Consider the following 19,110-nt stretch of genomic DNA (forward strand, 5'->3'; position numbering starts at 1 on the left):
TTTTCTTCAAAACCACTCATGGATTTATTTGCTTTAGTGTCTCCGACGATCTCTGAATTCGTTGGTGGGGCTTTGTCTTTATTTATGTAACAGTATTTAGGTTTACTTCATTCCCTTCTTTTGGGTTTTCACTTAATATTCCGCTTTTTGTAATCCATAGTGGTGCTTATAGTGTTCTCTTCCTTGGTTTGCTTGACATGTTGCAACGTCAAATGCATAGGGGGAGTTGTTCTCGGGATAGGCTGTCATGGCTGACGACGAGCCGCAGCCCCTTAACTATGTCCAAGAGACAGTGTTGAAGAAAAGAAAAAACAATGAGGAATGGGTTATCAAGAAAAGGGAGCGATTAGCAGAGCGAAAGAAAAGTAAAGAAAGCTTGAAGCCTGCCATTAAAAGGCCTGAAGAGTTTGTCAAAGAATATCGTGACAAAGTAAGTCTTCGTACTTGGAAAGCTAAACTACAATGGTTTTACATCTTTGTCTTGTCAGTTTTAGTTTACCAACTTGATTGTCTCATTTAAGAACTGCTCTATTATCGTGGACTCTTCTTATATGCATGACATAATTCCTTTTCTGAAATGTTAAAACTGCCTAACTGCAAATTAACAAAACTCTGTTGGATTACCTAACTCTATGATCTTCAGGACAATGGCCCATAAAATATTTCACCATCCTCAAGTGCTAAAAATTTTGAAGCTAGCAGGAACTGGCTTGTTCTAATCCATTATCTTGTATTCTTTATGATGTCATATACATAGTTGAAGCACCCAGAGAGAGAGAGAGAGAGAGAGAGAGAGAGAGAGAGAGGAGCAGCAGCATCAAACAGGAGGAAAGGCGAGGTGATGTATTGAGGCATTGTTATGCCAACAAATCAAATCAGCTTAGGTTTGTCCAATGCAGAAACATTGGGCTGGGTGGGCCAAATTGTCATTGGCTGAGTTTGGAAAGAAGTTATTCGATGAATATAGGATCAGAACTTTTAAAAAGGACAAACTTTTCTCCAATATTACTTTTGCTGCAACTTATCATCATTTAGAAATTGAGAATCTGTTTCAGCTGTTCTCTAAAAGGCAGTCAAAAGGGCTAAAATGATGGTACATGGCCATGTAAGAATGCCAAAATTGGATCGTAATTTAGATTGAGTAGAAGCCATACTCCTTTTACACATTTCCAGTACGCTTACCCTTAATTTACGTTTAGATGGGAGCTAGACTTAATTGAATTGTGTACCTAACCAATATTGGTTTGGCTTAACCCTAGCCCATACACATAAATTGCATCTGCTGCACTCAATCATGCCTTTAGACATCAAATGCTGTATATATCTTGCAATTACCCACAGGAAATTACGATTCAGTAGTGAACTTTATTGCATTGTTCAACATGAATTTCAAGTCAAATGATGGTATGTTCCAATTTGTTCTTTTGGCATGTGGAAATGTTGGTTTAGATGCTTCATCATCTATTAGAATGTGCTAACATAGGGGATCTTTAGTTAATCCTGCTAATGGATTCTCTTTTGATGCAATTTAAACAATGCACATGATCCCACGTTTAACAATTAAAATTTCAAAGTAGGAGCATATTCTTGATGTAGGTCAAGCACATGACGAGCAAAGAAACGATATGTATATATTTAAATTTGGGAATAGAGCAAGAGAGACAGTGAGAGTCAGGAATTGATACTAATTCAGATAAAAAAAAAGAAACTCACTCTAGTTTAAGGAAAAACACGATGAAGGTCTCATACCTCACATTAATTACATATAATGTGGTAAAAGAATGGCGGTTTATTCAATCATTCTATTGTCCTTAGTTACGAGCACTTTCACTTTTTTTATATTTCTCAAGTAAAGAACACATACAAAAAACGAGGAAAGATTACAAATCCATCAAAGTGAATCAATCATATACTCTTTCTCATGGTTATTTTTTGAGAAAGATGGAATTTCAGATGTGATTTGAAGAATAACCATTCTTTTTTATGATTTATCTGATTGATTGACTTCTGATGATCAATTTCTTCCATCATTTTGTGTTGACTTTTTTTATTCTTCTTGGATAATCTAGAACACTAAAGTAGAGAGATGTTGTCATGTGGCAACTCATGACATTGTAAAGTATCCCTAAACTAACCAAATTTATTCAAATGAGATATAAATTTAAATGGCTCCTCATTTCTTAAGATATAAGAAGGTATATCATATGAAATGAATTGGTTTATGCCAATGTTGAAGTATCATTTCAGATCATTCATTTTTTCCCTATTTATGTTGTATGATAACCCTTGCATGCAATAGGTCGCTCCTCTTGACATGGGTAACAAAGGTTCAAGTCACAGAAATATTTTCCATACTTGCAACAGTCAGACTGCATATGTTGACATTCTCTAGTCTCCACATCGGTGATAGCATCATGCACTGAGCCAATCCTAGACTTTCTTTAATTTTGAATTTCTTTCTGTTACAAAATTAAAGAAGAAATCTGTTTCTTTTACAATGTGTCACTAGTCTTAAGTAATCAAAATTTCCAGCTGAACACAAACTTTTATGATGAGGGATATGAACCAACCATTAGGTTGGTTCTCTAGTCATGTATTGGTTCTCTAGTCATAGCTGAACAGGGTCTTGAGCAGGCCACCTGACCTCTTAAAAGTAACTCCAATAGGTTGCTACTTTGTCTAAAATTGGTAAACTCCTTAAGCACCTGAGACAACTCGAACTCAACCAAAATCCTGACCCAAGTGACCTGTTAAACATTGATCAACATTACAACTGAGACTTTGTTGAGATGACCAAAAAATGACCGTGTGTTCTAACTAAGACTTGGAATAATCTAAAATAAACTTGACATAGTGAAAAGCAAACTCATGGGAATTGGAGATGTAGATAGTACATATAAGGTAGTTCTGTTTGTGATGCCTTCTGTTCAAATATTTTATGTTTGTCTCAGTCTCTTGCTTTCACTGGAAAAACTATTGTGCTCTCTATTTTCTTGAGGAAAATTTGATGCTAGTGTGTTATGTTTGAGTTTGTGGGCAGATAAAGAAATTCACAAAAGTTTGGATTTGTGTGTAAATTGCAAAATATGGATATGTATTTAGTCCCGAATTCTGATGAAAGGGGTGTGACTTGCTGTGTTATTCCTTGGTGGCAGATATCTACCATGTTCTCATGGGTATCTCTTGACCTTGGTTGCTGTGGCTTATACTTTGTGATGTAGTGAAGTCAGTTAGATATGTGCCTTCCAGCACTCTGGATTTTCATGCAGTTCAATTAATATCTGTTTGTAGATAAGTTCTGTAGTTAATCTAACTGCCTTATATATAAGAAGGGTCAGTTCTCAATTTTGGACCTAATGAGACCATAAATACGTAGGAGCTGGACTTTGTTCGCATGAAGCAGAGGCTAAAGCTACGGAAATCTTCCAATGATGCCATAAAGTCTAAGTTACTTTTTGTTATTCGCATCCATGGGTGAGTTAGATGTCATGTGATCCTGCTTTTTTCTGTTCTTGAACTTCATGTTTAACCTTCTTGGATGTTTTTTTATCTGCTCAAATGTTACCTTGAATTCAGATCAAAGGATATGCATCCCCGGACAAGACAAATCTTAAATAAGTTGCGGTTGAGACATATCTTAAGTGGTGTATTTCTGAAAGCCAATGAAGCAAATTTGAGAATGCTTCTGACTGTAGAACCGTTCATTACTTATGGGTAATTATGCAAAACTTAATTCTAACCTAAACTGTTCTTTTTTCTTCTAATTTGTTTGGTTTCAACTTTATAGTTATCCTACTTTGAAAAGTGTGAGGGAGCTTGTTTACAAGAAGGGCTGTGGAAATATAGAAAAGGAGAGGACTCCTCTTACTGACAACAACGTCATTGAGCAGGTATGATGGTGGTCAAGATATTGCTAATACTACTTTAGATTTTCTGTCATATTTGAGCAACTAAAGTGCAAATTTCTGTCATTGTATGAGATACTTAGTAGTTTCATGTGCAAATTTATTTCTTAGTTCACATTGAGAATGTTCATGTCTTTAGCATCGCACATGGACAGTTTTTTACTTCATTTTCTTTGGTTTGTTTCAGACATGATAAAATGTGTTGCTACATGGTAGTTTGCAGTGTTTTCTTTCTGGAGGTGTACCTGTCATAGTAACTTCTCTGCATATCCTTGAAGTAAAGAAAGTTATGCAATAAAATGAAGCTCTTGGAAATACTTAGGATAGATATTCCAGTGGAAACCTAAGCTTGATCTGGTTATTAACATTCAGAAAGCTGCACATGACTCTTTAGTGAATGGGAGATATCTTTTTGCACTTCTATACCCTACTGATCCTTTTGTGTATAAAGACTCTTGATCTTCAGTTATTCTGTTATCTTAGGGAGTTCTTTCTTCTAAGATGGACATAGCATGGTGGTCATGGCTTAGTGCCACTTTTTTTTTTTTTCTGTCTTTTGTGTTAATGCCTGGGCTTTTGTGCATATCGACACTTGATTACTGCTTCATTCCAGGCATATAAATGATACAACTTTTAGGACCTCGATTAATTTCTGGAGATAAACTTCTGGTGGTGACCTCGACTACACTACAGCAAATTTCCAGCCAGCCACAGCTCAGCAGCCAATTTTGTTGTGTAGTCAAAATATCTGACCATGCAGCAGCATTAATTGACTTGTAGGGTCTCCAGTCCATGATTTTTTATCTGCAGTATGATAGGCTAAGGCCTTCCATCTTAACTTACCAGCATATCAATTGTCAATAAATTATGGGAAATCTAGCAGAAGCCTGCACCAGGTCACCGAGCCGACATTCTCATTGTGAGACTTGAATGCAAGACAACTCTTCTGCTTTCATTATCTACTTCTTTGTTTTGTCACTTTCTTCTCGTCTTCTTGGTATTTGTTACCGAACCAGAAGTTTATACACTTGTTAATATTTGTTGTGTGTGAAATAGGCACTTGGGAAGTATGGTATCATCTGTCTTGAAGATGTCGTGCATGAGATCGCCACAGTGGGATCACATTTCAAGGAGGTTACCAGCTTCCTGTGGCCATTCAAGCTTAAATGCCCAGAACGCAGATTACAGATGAAGAAAAAGCTCTACAAGGAGGGTGGCGATGCAGGCAACCGTGAAGATCACATCAATGAGCTCATTGATAAGCTGAACTAAGAGGGATGAGCTTGTGGTGGTCCATGTCAAGCATGGATGACATCAATTAAACTAGTTTTGCCAGACTTTTTTGCTTTTTATGGCTTGGAAAAGTATTTAGTGGAAATCAGTAATGTTGTATTCCCTTGCATCTTTTTGTTTTCTTCTTTTAACATCAAAATCATAATCGTCTTGTCTTTTTGACTCTTTTAACATCCTCAATAGATTCTTCCACTCGTCATGTTCATAATTTTGTTTTAATGATCATCTTTTTTCATTTTTGGCATGGTTAATTGGCTGATTCATCTGTTCTGGTGTTAGACGCTTGTCGTCCGGCTTTAATGATCATTTGTTCTGACGTGGGTAACCTTCAGGTCATGGTTTTAAGTGGAGCAAATGTCATATCGCTTGTCGTCCGTCTGCTTGTCCCACCGTGGCCCGAATGGCTACCAAATCCATAAGCGGGTGTGTGTGGTGGGCGTCGCAGTCGCCGGGTGAGGTGAAAATATCATTTTTGGCGTATCCATCCGTTAGAAGTTCTGTATTTCTTATAAATTTTGATAGCACATCACTTATGTATTTCTCTTGACATTATGATCTTTACATCATTTTAGATATAATAGCGTATTGTTTTCCTTCAAATACTAATGTTCACATATTCATCCAAAAAATGTCAGCTAATTGTGATTAGTGTTAGTTTGAGTTAAAATATTTTTATGCATCTAACGTATCTATAATATTCTTATAATTATTAGTGGTTTTGAAAGGATATTAATATCATTGAAAGTAGATTTACCACCATTTATAGATATACACAAGCTTTTGAGAATTTGTTAAATTAAATTTGAAGAAAATAAATAAAAAAACAATAACTTATTTTGGACTAATATTATATTTATATATCTGCAAATTTGCCAGCTGGTGTTCGAAAAAAAGGAAAGACGAGAGAAGAGGGACCCACGCAGATGTCAGTGGGGGCCCAACTCCAGTTAGGTGGGCCCCGTCTTTCGTATGGGTAGGCGGGTTCGTCATCTAAATCCGGAAGTACTAATGGCACCCCACAGCCACACCCATGATCTCCCAAGTCCCGACCCAACTGGGTCAGAAATACGGGTGCTCGAGTCTGGGTGCGATAACAGCCCTCCGCCCCCCCGCCCCTTCCCCCTCCTCCTCGTCTCTCGTTCTCGCTGCGACGAACCCTAAATCCCTTCCCTCTTCCAACTCTGCTCCTCGATCGAGGAAGAGTCGATCGCAGAAGACCAGGAACGCTTGCCCCTTCGCGCTCTTTTGCTCTGATCCGAGGTTCTGTTTCTTCGCTCCCCCTTTTTCCACGGCTTTTAGGCTTCGGAATTCGATTTTGACGCATGATCTTGTTAGCTGGCGCAATTCTCCAGTATTTAGTCTCGATCTCTCACCCGTTCCTTGAATTTTAGGTGATAAAAATAATTTCTTGTGTTATTTTCTGTAAGCAGAGATGTTCTAGGGTTAGCTTGAGACCAAATGCCACGGCTTTGGTATTTGTGTTAATTATATAGTCGTAAGCGATTTCCTTGTTTAAGCAAAGATTGTAACCAATATATTGGGTTTGGGTCTTTTTGCTGCGTTAGTGGTAGATGCCAACAGCATGGTCATTATGATTGAGAGGAGGCTACTTTCATGAAAAGTTGTAGTTCATTGCCTTCTTCATATTCAACATAAATATAACTAAAGATATAGATACAGCTCCAAACTAAATCTTCAGGTTATTCAGTTATAAAATGTTCATATAATTGTGAGGTGGTTCTTCCTTTTTTTGATTGCTAAGAAGTTTTAAATTATTTTTTTTCAAATGATGGCAATGATGATGATGATGATATTACTCAAACCTATCTTGCAAATATTGTCGTGGTACCATCGAGTTTGATGTAAAACTTATCCGTCCTTTTCCCTTTCTTCATGCTGCTTCATGGTTAATGTATTTGATGTTTTAGCTGCTTCATTTAAGATAGCTTAAGTAAGGCCGAGCGAAGGAAAGAGAGGTTAGGGTTTTGCTTCACGTTTTATACCCCATAACGATACCGGTATTGTTACTGCTCCGAAGGAAATCGGTGGCGGTTCAGACCGTCCGGTTCGAGTTAAGTCGAACCCGACCGCAAGAAAGGCCGGTTTGACCTGATTATATATGGACCGGATATTTGTCCAGATATAATCAGGTCAAACCGACCTTAAGAGTCCCACAATTAGCGTCTAGTGCATAGGAACGAAAAATAAAAATAAAAATCCATAAAAGTCAAGTTAATCAATGGTTTTAAATTACTAGTTTATACATAAAGTATAATAAAAATAACAATATAAAATACAATTAATTTTTCTGACTATATATATATATATATATATATATATATATATATTTATGTGTGTGTGTGCGAATAAATGAAAAAACCCCGGTCCAGATATAATCAGGTCAAACCGGCCTTTCTTGCGGTCGGGTTCGACTTAACTCGAACCGGACGGTCTGAACCGCCACCGAGTTCCTTCGGAGCAGTAACAATACCGGTATCGTTTTGGGGTATAAAACGTGAAGCAAAACCCTAACCTCTCTTTCCTTCGCTCGGCCTCCCTTCGCCTCCTCTCTCGTTAGCAGAGTGGTGAAACACCAACAAACGTAATCGTCCTTCTCCTTCCTCCTGATATTGATCAATCTCGTTTTCAGACGTATCGAAGCTCCTCAATCTATAGCATTTGTTTGATTTCCTCTCTTCTTCCTGTAATATTCGGTATGTTTTTGGTTTGAGATGCTTGTTCTTTTGTATCCTTTACATTTACTCGTGCGAAGTATCAGCCCCGTTTTCAAGCGAATCGAGGCTTCTCAATCTCTAGTTTTTGTTAGATTTCCTCTGTTGCTCTCGTAAGAACCTGTAATTTTTAGCTTTAGATAGTTGTTTCTTCGTTTCATTGGTTTCTTCTTTAGTAATTCTTCCAGTTGTATGTGGTTCTTTTTTTTTCTTTTGTGGTAGTCCGTTATCATCCGCCTGTGCTTGCTTAAAAATGTGCGCTTTTTCTTCAAAACCACTCATGGATTTATTTGCTTTAGTGTCTCCGGCGATCTCTGAATTCGTTGGTGGGGCTTTCTCTTTATTTATGTAACAGTATTTAGGTTCACTTCATTCCCTTCTTTTGGGTTTTCACTTAATATTCCGCTTTTTGTAATCCATAGTGGTGCTTATAGTGTTCTCTTCCTTGGTTTGCTTGACATGTTGCAACGTCAAATGCACAGGGGGAGTTGTTCTCAGGATAGGCTGTCATGGCTGACGACGAGCCGCAGCCCCTTAACTATGTCCAAGAGACAGTGTTGAAGAAAAGAAAAAACAATGAGGAATGGGTTATCAAGAAAAGGGAGCGATTAGCAGAGCGAAAGAAAAGTAAAGAAAGCTTGAAGCCTGCCATTAAAAGGCCTGAAGAGTTTGTCAAAGAATATCGTGACAAAGTAAGTCTTCGTACTTGGAAAGCTAAACTACAATGGTTTTACATCTTTGTCTTGTCAGTTTTAGTTTACCAACTTGATTGTCTCATTTAAGAACTGCTCTATTATCGTGGACTCTTCTTATATGCATGACATAATTCCTTTTCTGAAATGTTAAAACTGCCTAACTGCAAATTAACAAAACTCTGTTGGATTACCTACCTCTATGATCTTCAGGACAATGGCCCATAAAATATTTCACCATCCTCAAGTGCTAAAAATTTTTAAGCTAGCAGGAACTGGCTTGTTCTAATCCATTATCTTGTATTCTTTATGATGTCATATACATAGTTGAAGCACACAGAGAGAGAGAGAGAGAGAGAGAGGAGCAGCAGCATCAAACAGGAGGAAAGGCGAGGTGATGTATTGAGGCATTGTTATGCCAACAAATCAAATCAGCTTAGGTTTGTCCAATGCAGAAAGATTGGGCTGGGTGGGCCAAATTGTCATTGGCTGAGTTTGGAAAGAAGTTATTCGATGAATATAGGATCAGAACTTTTAAAAAGGACAAACTTTTCTCCAATATTACTTTTGCTGCAACTTATCATCATTTAGAAATTGAGAATCTGTTTCAGCTGTTCTCTAAAAGGCAGTCAAAAGGGCTAAAATGATGGTACATGGCCATGTAAGAATGCCAAAATTGGATTGTAATTTAGATTGAGTAGAAGCCATACTCCTTTTACACATTTCCAGTACGCTTACCCTTAATTTACGTTTAGATGGGAGCTAGACTTAATTGAATTGTGTACCTAACCAATATTGGTTTGGCTTAACCCTAGCCCATACACATAAATTGCATCTGCTGCACTCAATCATGCCTTTAGACATCAAATGCTGTATATATCTTGCAATTACCCACAGGAAATTACGATTCAGTAGTGAACTTTATTGCATTGTTCAACATGAATTTCAAGTCAAATGATGGTATGTTCCAATTTGTTCTTTTGGCATGTGGAAATGTTGGTTTAGATGCTTCATCATCTATTAGAATGTGCTAACATAGGGGATCTTTAGTTAATCCTGCTAATGGATTCTCATTTGATGCAATTTATACAATGCACATGATCCCACGTTTAACAATTAAAATTTCAAAGTAGGAGCATATTCTTGATGTAGGTCAAGCACATGACGAGCAAAGAAACGATATGTATATATTTAAATTTGGGAATAGAGCAAGAGAGACAGTGAGAGTCAGGAATTGATACTAATTCAGATAAAAAAAAAGAAACTCACTCTAGTTTAAGGAAAAACACGATGAAGGTCTCATACCTCACATTAATTACATGTAATGTGGTAAAAGAATGGCGGTTTATTCAATCATTCTATTGTCCTTAGTTACGAGCACTTTCACTTTTTTTATATTTCTCAAGTAAAGAACACATACAAAAAACGAGGAAAGATTACAAATCCATCAAAGTGAATCAATCATATACTCTTTCTCATGGTTGTTTTTTGAGAAAGATGGAATTTCAGATGTGATTTGAAGAATAACCATTCTTTTTTATGATTTATCTGATTGATTGACTTCTGATGATCAATTTCTTCCATCATTTTGTGTTGACTTTTTTTATTCTTCTTGGATAATCTAGAAAACTAAAGTAGAGAGATGTTGTCATGTGGCAACTCATGACATTGTAAAGTATCCCTAAACTAACCAAATTTATTCAAATGAGATATAAATTTAAATGGCTCCTCATTTCTTAAGATATCAGAAGGTATATCATATGAAATGAATTGGTTTATGCCAATGTTGAAGTATCATTTCAGATCATTCATTTTTTCCCTATTTATGTTGTATGATAACCCTTGCATGCAATAGGTCGCTCCTCTTGACATGGGTAACAAAGGTTCAAGTCACAGAAATATTTTCCATACTTGCAACAGTCAGACTGCATATGTTGACATTCTCTAGTCTCCACATCGGTGATAGCATCATGCACTGAGCCAATCCTAGACTTTCTTTAATTTTGAATTTCTTTCTGTTACAAAATTAAAGAAGAAATCTGTTTCTTTTACAATGTGTCACTAGTCTTAAGTAATCAAAATTTCCAGCTGAACACAAACTTTTATGATGAGGGATATGAACCAACCATTAGGTTGGTTCTCTAGTCATGTATTGGTTCTCTAGTCATAGCTGAACAGGGTCTTGAGCAGGCCACCTGACCTCTTAAAAGTAACTCCAATAGGTTGCTACTTTGTCTAAAATTGGTAAACTCCTTAAGCACCTGAGACAACTCGAACTCAACCAAAATCCTGACCCAAGTGACCTGTTAAACATTGATCAACATTACAACTGAGACTTTGTTGAGATGACCAAAAAATGACCGTGTGTTCTAACTAAGACTTGGAATAATCTAAAATAAACTTGACATAGTGAAAAGCAAACTCATGGGAATTGGAGATGTAGATAGTACATATAAGGTAGTTCTGTTTGTGATGCCTTCTGTTCAAATATTTTATGTTTGTCTCAGTCTCTTGCTTTCACTGGAAAAACTATTGTGCTCTCTATTTTCTTGAGGAAAATTTGATGCTAGTGTGTTATGTTTGAGTTTGTGGGCAGATAAAGAAATTCACAAAAGTTTGGATTTGTGTGTAAATTGCAAAATATGGATATGTATTTAGTCCCGAATTCTGATGAAAGGGGTGTGACTTGCTGTGTTATTCCTTGGTGGCAGATATCTACCATGTTCTCATGGGTATCTCTTGACCTTGGTTGCTGTGGCTTATACTTTGTGATGTAGTGAAGTCAGTTAGATATGTGCCTTCCAGCACTCTGGATTTTCATGCAGTTCAATTAATATCTGTTTGTAGATAAGTTCTGTAGTTAATCTAACTGCCTTATATATAAGAAGGGTCAGTTCTCAATTTTGGACCTAATGAGACCATAAATACGTAGGAGCTGGACTTTGTTCGCATGAAGCAGAGGCTAAAGCTACGGAAATCTTCCAATGATGCCATAAAGTCTAAGTTACTTTTTGTTATTCGCATCCATGGGTGAGTTAGATATCATGTGATCCTGCTTTTTTCTGTTCTTGAACTTCATGTTTAACCTTCTTGGATGTTTTTTTATCTGCTCAAATGTTACCTTGAATTCAGATCAAAGGATATGCATCCCCGGACAAGACAAATCTTAAATAAGTTGCGGTTGAGACATATCTTAAGTGGTGTATTTCTGAAAGCCAATGAAGCAAATTTGAGAATGCTTCTGACTGTAGAACCGTTCATTACTTATGGGTAATTATGCAAAACTTAATTCTAACCTAAACTGTTCTTTTTTCTTCTAATTTGTTTGGTTTCAACTTTATAGTTATCCTACTTCGAAAAGTGTGAGGGAGCTTGTTTACAAGAAGGGCTGTGGAAATATAGAAAAGGAGAGGACTCCTCTTACTGACAACAACGTCATTGAGCAGGTACGATGGTGGTCAAGATATTGCTAATACTACCTAAGATTTTCTGTCATATTTGAGCAACTAAATTGCAAATTTCTGTCATTGTATGAGATACTTAGTAGTTTCACGTGCAAATTTATTTCTTAGTTCACATTGAGAATGTTCATGTCTTTAGCATTGCACATGGACAGTTTTTTACTTCATTTTCTTTGGTTTGTTTCAGACATGATAAAATGTGTTGCTACATGGTAGTTTGCAGTGTTTTCTTTCTGGAGGTGTACCTGTCATAGTAACTTCTCTGCATATCCTTGAAGTAAAGAAAGTTATGCAATAAAATGAAGCTCTTGGAAATACTTAGGATAGATATTCCAGTCGAAACCTAAGCTTCTTCTGGTGGTGACCTCGACTACACTACAGCAAATTTCCAGCCAGCCACAGCTCAGCAGCCAATTTTGTTGTGTAGTCAAAATATCTGACCATGCAGCAGCATTAATTGACTTGTAGGGTCTCCAGTCCATGATTTTTATCACCAGTATGATAGGCTAAGCCCTTCCATCTTAACTTACTAGCATATCAAATGTCAATAAATCATGGGAAATCTAGCAGAAGCCTGCGCCAGGTCACCGAGCGGACATTCTCATTGTGAGACTTGAATGCAAGACAGCTCTTCTGCTTTCATTATCTGCGTCTTTGTTTTGTCACTTTCTTCTCATCTTCTTGGTATTTGTTACCGAACCAGAAGTTTATGCACTTGTTAATATTTGTTGTGTGTGAAATAGGCACTTGGGAAGTATGGTATCATCTGTCTTGAAGATGTCGTGCATGAGATCGCCACAGTGGGATCACATTTCAAGGAGGTTACCAGCTTCCTGTGGCCATTCAAGCTTAAATGCCCAGAACGCAGATTACAGATGAAGAAAAAGCTCTACAAGGAGGGTGGCGATGCAGGCAACCGTGAAGATCACATCAATGAGCTCATTGATAAGCTGAACTAAGAGGGATGAGCTTGTGGTGGTCCATGTCAAGCATGGATGACATCAATTAAACTAGTTTTGCCAGATGTTTTAGCTTTTTATGGCTTGGAAAAGTATTTAGTGGAAATCAGTAATGTTGTATTCCCTGGCATCTTTTTTTTGTTTTCTTCTTTTAACATCAAAATCATAATCGTCGTCTTTTTGACTCTTTTAACATCCTCAATAGATTCTTCCACTCGTCATGTTCATAATTTTGTTTTAATGATCATCTTTTTTCATTTTTGGCATGTTTAGTTGGCTGATTCATCTGTTCTGATGTTAAATGCTTGGTTCTGACTTGGGTAACCTTCAGGTCATGTTAAATGCTTGTCCCACCGTGGCCCGAATGGCTACCAAATCCATAAGCGGGTTGCGTGTGGTGGGCGCCGCAGTCGCCGGGTGAGGTGAAAATATCATTTTTGACGTATCCATCCGTTAGAAGTTCTGTATTTCTTATAAATTTTGATAGCACATAAATCACTTATGTATTTCTCTTGACATTATGATCTTTACATCAGTTTAGATATAGCGTAGTATTATTTTCCTTCAAATGATGATGTTCACATATTCATCCAGAAAATATAAGCTAATTGTGATTAGTTTCGGTTTGTATTAAGTAGTTTGAGTTAAAAGATTTTTATACATCTAACGTATATATAATATTCTTATAATTATTAGTGGTTTTGAAAGGATATTAATATCATTGAAAGTAGATTTACCACCATGTATAGATATACACAAGTTTTTTATAATTTGTTAAATTAAATTTGAAGAAAATAAATAAAAAACAATAACTTATTTTGGACTAATATTATATTTATATATGTGCAAATTTGCCAGCTGGTGTTCGAAAAGAAGGAAAGACGAGAGAAGAGGGACCCACGCAGATGTCAGTGGGGGCCCAACTCCAGTTAGGTGGGCCCCGTCTTTCGTATGGGTAGGCGGGTTCGTCATCTAAATCCGGAAGTACTAATGGCACCCCACAGCCACACCCATGATCTCCCAAGTCCCGACCCAACTGGGTGAGAAATACGGGTGCTCGAGACTGGGTGCGATAACAGCCCTCCCATCACCTTCCCCCTTCCCCCTCCTCTCGTCTCTCGTTCTCGCTGCGACGAACCCTAAATCCCTTCCCTCTTCCAACTCTGCTCCTCGATCGAGGAAGAGTCGATCGCAGAAGACCAGGAACGCTTGCCCCTTCACGCTCTTTTGCTCCGATCCGAGGTTCTGTTTCTTCGCTCCCCCTTTTTCCACGGCTTTTAGGCTTCGGAATTCGATTTTGACGCATGATCTTGTTAGCTGGCGCAATTCTCCAGTATTCAGTCTCGATCTCTCACCTGTTCCTTGAATTTTAGGTGATAAAAATAATTTCTTGTGTTATTTTCTGTAAGCAGAGATGATCTAGGGTTAGCTTGAGACCAAATGCCACGGCTTTGGTATTTGTGTTAATTATATAGTCGTAAGCGATTTCCTTGTTTAAGCAAAGATTGTAACCAATATATTGGGTTTGGGTCTTTTTGCTGCGTTAGTGGTAGATGCCAACAGCATGGTCATTATGATTGAGAGGAGGCTACTTTCATGAAAAGTTGTAGTTCATTGCCTTCTTCATATTCAACATAAATATAACTAAAGATATAGATACAGCTCCAAACTAAATCTTCAGGTTATTCAGTTATAAAATGTTCATATAATTGTGAGGTGGTTCTTCCTTTTTTTGATTGCTAAGAAGTTTTAAATTTTTTTTTTCAAATGATGGCAATGATGATGATGATGGTATTTGATGTAAAACTTATCCGTCCTTTCCCTATCTTGCAAATATTGAGTTTGATGTAAAACTTATCCGTCCTTTCCCCTTTCTTCATGCTGCTTCATGGTTAATGTATTTGATGTTTTAGATGCTTACTTTAGGTTATTTTTCAGGTTTGAGGGGATTCCTGTGTTTTTGATTGTTCAGTCATGGAAATGGGGGGTAAGGGAGGTGAAATAATTTTAAAAGATGGTGCTAATTTTATAGATGAAAGACATGATGAGGATGGAGCTAATGATAGAGCTATGGGAGAAAATGAAGCATCTCAGGTAGGTAAAAATTGGTGTGCATGAGTTTATCTCTCTTGGATGCCAATTGATCTACAATTTACTAAATAAGGTCCTTATGTTTCATTCAACTTAGATTGAACCTTTTTGAACTTCTCAGAGTATCACAGCTGACACTGTCGATGAAGGGAAAATCGATCAGACTAAAGAACTGGTTATTCATGATGAAGATGATAGTGTGGGAAAAATGGACAAGGCTGAACTTAATGTTCAGGGAGTGATCGGAGGAGATGATGGAATCCCTCGGGTGGGGATGGTGTTCAACTCTTATGGAGAAGCTGTTACATTCTATAAACGATATGCAATGCGTGTTGGATTTGGTGTTACTATAAAAAAGTCATCATTTACAACATATGGACTTTGTCGAAGGCTTGTACTTGTGTGCAGTAAGGAGGGAAAGGCACAGACAAAAGCATGCTACCATCAATCGAGGCCATCAATGAAGACAAACTGTGAAGCTGCATTTATCGCTAAGTTATGGGGTGACGGGTTGTTGCATGTAGTGGAAGCTAAACTTGAACACAATCATGAACTTAATCCATCAGAAGCCCACCTCTACAGATGCTATAAGAATATGTCCAGTGGTGCTACCAAAGATCTTGCTGTGCGAGCTGCTGGACGTGAGCACTTACCATATGTTGGTATGGAATTCTTAAACTCTATTGAAGAGGGACAGTTGAAGCTCTCTGAAGGTGACAAGGAAGCTCTACATGAATTTTTTTCACAGATGCAGACCAAGAACCCAAGCTTCTTTTACTTGCTGGATTTAGATATGGAAGGCCATCTAAGGAATGTGTTCTGGGCTGATTCTAGGTCGAGATCAGCATATCAGTATTATGGTGATGTTGTTTACTTTGATTCAACTTATTTAAGAAATAAGTACAACATTCCCCTTGTCTTATTTGTTGGATCAAACAGTCACGGTCAGTTGGTGTTGTTAGGTTGTGGTTTGCTTGCAGATGAAACTCCTGGAAACTACTTGTGGTTATTTAAGGCATGGTTGACATGTATGTTAGAGCGCGCTCCAAATGTAATAATCACTGATCAGTCCAAGGAAATTCAAGATGTTGTTGCTAAAGTTTTACCAGAAGCGCGTCATCGGATGTGCTTGTCAGATATAACTGGAAGTATTCCAGAGAAATTGAGGGATCATACAGAGTGGAAGACAATTCATAAAGCCATGAATGAAGTAATATATGGTTCTTTAAAAGTTGATGAATTTGAAGAAGGCTGGAGGAATCTGACTAAAACATATGGGCTTGAAGGTAACGAATGGCTAAATTTGTTATATGAAAATCGGAAAATTTGGGCCCCTGTTTATCTGAAGGACATGTTTTGGGCAGGGTTGTCCACTGCACTACAGGAAGACAGTGTAAGACCCTTTTTTGAAGAGCTCATATATCCAGAAACTTCTTTACAGAACTTTTTAGAAAATTACGAAATGGTTTTACGAACTAAGTATGAGTTAGAGGCGAAAGCAGATTTTGACTCATTCCACAATAGCCGGCTTACCGTATCCGAATCTCATATGGAGCAGCAGCTTTCCAAGATTTATACGCTTAGCATGTTTGAAAAGTTTCAGCATGAGCTAAAGGCAACTATCTATTGTCAGGTTTCACTACTAAAGGTAGATGGATCAATCTCTACATTTGAGGTGAGGGAGTGCACTTATACAGGAGGTGATGAAAGAAACCATGACAAGTATTATGAGGTATTGTATCATGTCGGTGAATTTGAGGTTCAATGTATTTGTGGTTTCTTCCAATTTACAGGAATATTATGCAGACATGCATTATCAGTTTTCAGTTTGCAACAAGTCTATGAAGTTCCATCGCAGTACATCCTCAATCGTTGGAGAAAGGATTTCAAACTGTTGTATGCTTTGGAATGTTCCTCGAAAGATATTTATGGCAATAAACATATTGAGCAATATGATTCTCTCTCCAAGCATTGCCTTCGACTTGTTGAAGTTGGCATGGTGTCTGATGAGAAGTACCAGCTTACGTTGAAGTTAGTTAGAGAAGTAGAAAGATCTCTGTTAGATGAGAACATATTTCAAGATTTGCATAGTAGGCTCGTGTCATCTGTAACTAGGTTGACTGGAAGTGATGAGAATCATGCAGCATCGCAGGTGGGTATTGTAGATGGTGATAAGACCTCCAGTTCTGTTCCAGCTAAGCGAAGGGGGCGCCCTCCCAAAAAAAGAAAAGAGCCTGAAATAGAACCACTAAACGGGTCAAATGGCAAAACGGTACTCAACTACTGTAGTGTTTTCTTGTATTTTGTTTATTGTCTATTTTTTAATCCAATTTTTACTCGTAATAGGACTCCTTAAGGGCATCAGCTGATGGAAATCAGAGCAATATGTTTCAATCTTCATCGACTGCTTCACATTTTGGCACTCATGATAGGACGCATGGAGTGATTGATATAATGGTGGTTAATGGTTTTGACAAATTATGCATAAGATTACCTTTACGATTTTGTTTTAGTTTTCCTTTCTGTTAATTTGCTGTTTATCGGATGTCCATTCTCATTTTATCATGGTAATTTTTATTCAGGAAGAAGTTAACCAAAATGACTTAGCGTTTAGCAGCCATTATGGACTACAAAGTAACCACCAGCATCATCTTGGCAACCCGATGCAGTCTGGCACTACATTGCAGGTCCATAATGTGGCTGTTTGAATTTGTACATGCATTACTTACTTTGGTTCGCCATTTGAAAATTTGTTAATTTTTTCTCTTTTGACATTTAGCATTATTACCTGTGTTAATTGTTGTGCTCACAAGGTGATTTGCATTCTGATGACCTTTAAACAACAATGTTCATGTATACAGAGCCATTTTGGACAACAAGCTCTTGGAAGTCAATCAAGAATGCAATGGATTTGTCAACAAATGCTACAGGTTTTTTCTAAAATGAAAATTTTATTATTATGTATGTGTGCTGAGTGTCGTCTTGATTTCTGATATCATTGATCACAACACGGATGATGCTTTATTTATAAATTAACACAGGAAGATCAGACACCATTTGGCCGGAGGACAGGGTAGGAACACTACCACTTATCTCGATTTTAACCTCAGGTATGTTGATGGTCCACACTGTCATTCCTATTCAATTTGGCCAGCACACGAAGTAGCGCATTTACTTGTTCCTTTTTATTTAGTGTGTTCAAGCAACTTTCCTTGATCTTGTGGCAGTATATATGCTAGGAGCTTGTGTCAGGTTATCTATATTGGTATGGTAAGCAAAATATTATAGTATTTTTTTTTTGTTTGGTCAAAATTCATTGGGTTGATTACCTTAATGGAGTAATATTTGCATGTCATTCTAGGTTTGGTTTCTTGCACTGGGAGAATTCAAGTGCCAATGGGGCATGTAGGTGGTCATACATGGCAATGAAGCCTATGAGTAACTGGGAATGGTCAGGATTTTGACATTGGTTTCGACTAGATTTTGTGCCAGCCAAGCTCCCTATGCTATAGAAGATGACGGGGTTGTGGTTCAAAAATCAGATTGTCTATGACCTAACTGTGGATTTTTTATATCCAATTGTAATGAAAAATGAGAAGTGGGTTGTTGGAATTCCTGGAAGCATGCTGTTTGGAGCTTTTGCCCTAATTGTTGGTATCATACAATTCAATCAGATAAGATTTTGTACTCTTAATGGATTTCTTATTGATTTGCATGTACAGTGCTCATACACATCTTTCATTCTTCTTTATGTCTTCCATATGCATCCTATGATACTACTGAATGATGCCTATATACCTACATCAGGCAGGAGGTAATCCAAATGTTTTGTGATGGTCCATTCACTGTTCTCACATTGAATGGGTTCAACTAAAATTTGTTTGTACTTGCTATTTGAGTGATTTGATTTGGATCAACATATGTACTCTCTCTCTCTCTCTCTCTCTCTCTCTCTCTCGACTATGAAACCTCCGCAT

The 19,110-nt window shown here is 37.4% G+C and overlaps 3 protein-coding genes across 15 annotated transcripts in view; all 3 read left to right on the forward strand.

Annotated features, from left to right (window-relative positions):
* The window catches only part of LOC135605215 (large ribosomal subunit protein uL30x-like), a 20,181-nt gene extending 14,748 nt beyond the window's left edge, over nucleotides 1-5,433 (forward strand). For 5 of the 6 annotated variants that reach the window (XM_065095028.1, XM_065095024.1, XM_065095025.1 and 2 more), the window contains 5 exons: nucleotides 242-430; nucleotides 3,377-3,474; nucleotides 3,577-3,714; nucleotides 3,788-3,890; nucleotides 4,962-5,433. In XM_065095028.1, the coding sequence (XP_064951100.1) occupies nucleotides 242-430; nucleotides 3,377-3,474; nucleotides 3,577-3,714; nucleotides 3,788-3,890; nucleotides 4,962-5,177 (744 nt within the window). In that variant the 3' untranslated portion in view covers nucleotides 5,178-5,433. Of the gene's footprint in view, nucleotides 1-220; nucleotides 431-3,376; nucleotides 3,475-3,576; nucleotides 3,715-3,787; nucleotides 3,891-4,961 lie in introns of all 6 variants that reach the window. The other variant, XM_065095029.1, reaches the window with a different exon arrangement.
* Nucleotides 5,434-6,291: 858 nt separating this feature from the next.
* Nucleotides 6,292-13,308, forward strand: LOC135605221 (large ribosomal subunit protein uL30x-like). Of its 3 annotated transcripts, none has more exons than XM_065095044.1 (6): nucleotides 6,292-6,458; nucleotides 8,413-8,622; nucleotides 11,555-11,652; nucleotides 11,755-11,892; nucleotides 11,966-12,068; nucleotides 12,827-13,308. In XM_065095044.1, the coding sequence occupies exons 2-6, from the start codon at nucleotides 8,440-8,442 to the stop codon at nucleotides 13,040-13,042; spliced, it is 738 nt and encodes a 245-aa protein (XP_064951116.1). In that variant the 5' UTR covers nucleotides 6,292-6,458; nucleotides 8,413-8,439; the 3' UTR covers nucleotides 13,043-13,308. The 3 variants fall into 3 exon arrangements, with proteins under 3 accessions (XP_064951116.1, XP_064951117.1, XP_064951118.1); XM_065095045.1 differs by having other exon boundaries at nucleotides 8,429-8,622; XM_065095046.1 differs by having other exon boundaries at nucleotides 8,434-8,622.
* A 755-nt stretch (nucleotides 13,309-14,063) lies between these two features.
* LOC135581073 (protein FAR1-RELATED SEQUENCE 6-like) lies at nucleotides 14,064-18,827 on the forward strand. 6 transcript variants are annotated; one of them, XM_065095053.1, is made up of 9 exons: nucleotides 14,064-14,284; nucleotides 14,981-15,136; nucleotides 15,255-17,405; nucleotides 17,480-17,590; nucleotides 17,716-17,820; nucleotides 17,995-18,094; nucleotides 18,175-18,243; nucleotides 18,327-18,403; nucleotides 18,495-18,827. In XM_065095053.1, coding segments are annotated over exons 2-7 (2,589 nt in total). In that variant the 5' UTR covers nucleotides 14,064-14,284; nucleotides 14,981-15,016; the 3' UTR covers nucleotides 18,177-18,243; nucleotides 18,327-18,403; nucleotides 18,495-18,827. The 6 variants fall into 6 exon arrangements, with proteins under 6 accessions (XP_064951125.1, XP_064951126.1, XP_064951122.1 ...); XM_065095054.1 differs by having other exon boundaries at nucleotides 18,361-18,403; XM_065095050.1 differs by having other exon boundaries at nucleotides 17,995-18,063.
* The last annotated feature ends 283 nt before the right edge of the window (nucleotides 18,828-19,110 follow it).

The sequence above is a fragment of the Musa acuminata genome, chromosome BXJ2-2 (genome assembly GCF_036884655.1).
Source record: "Musa acuminata AAA Group cultivar baxijiao chromosome BXJ2-2, Cavendish_Baxijiao_AAA, whole genome shotgun sequence".
Classification (NCBI taxonomy): Eukaryota; Viridiplantae; Streptophyta; class Magnoliopsida; order Zingiberales; family Musaceae; genus Musa; species Musa acuminata.

Coding starts and splice junctions, on each gene's coding strand:
- LOC135581073 (XM_065095050.1), top strand. CDS start 15,017: ATGGAAATGGGGGGTAAGGGAGGTGAAATAATTTTAAAAGATGGTGCT. Junction 15,137..15,254: donor GAGAAAATGAAGCATCTCAG/GTAGGTAAAAAT, acceptor TGAACTTCTCAG/AGTATCACAGCTGACACTGT. Junction 17,406..17,479: donor ACGGGTCAAATGGCAAAACG/GTACTCAACTAC, acceptor TACTCGTAATAG/GACTCCTTAAGGGCATCAGC.
- LOC135605221 (XM_065095044.1), top strand. CDS start 8,440: ATGGCTGACGACGAGCCGCAGCCCCTTAACTATGTCCAAGAGACAGTG. Junction 11,893..11,965: donor GAACCGTTCATTACTTATGG/GTAATTATGCAA, acceptor TCAACTTTATAG/TTATCCTACTTCGAAAAGTG. Junction 12,069..12,826: donor ACAACAACGTCATTGAGCAG/GTACGATGGTGG, acceptor TGTGTGAAATAG/GCACTTGGGAAGTATGGTAT.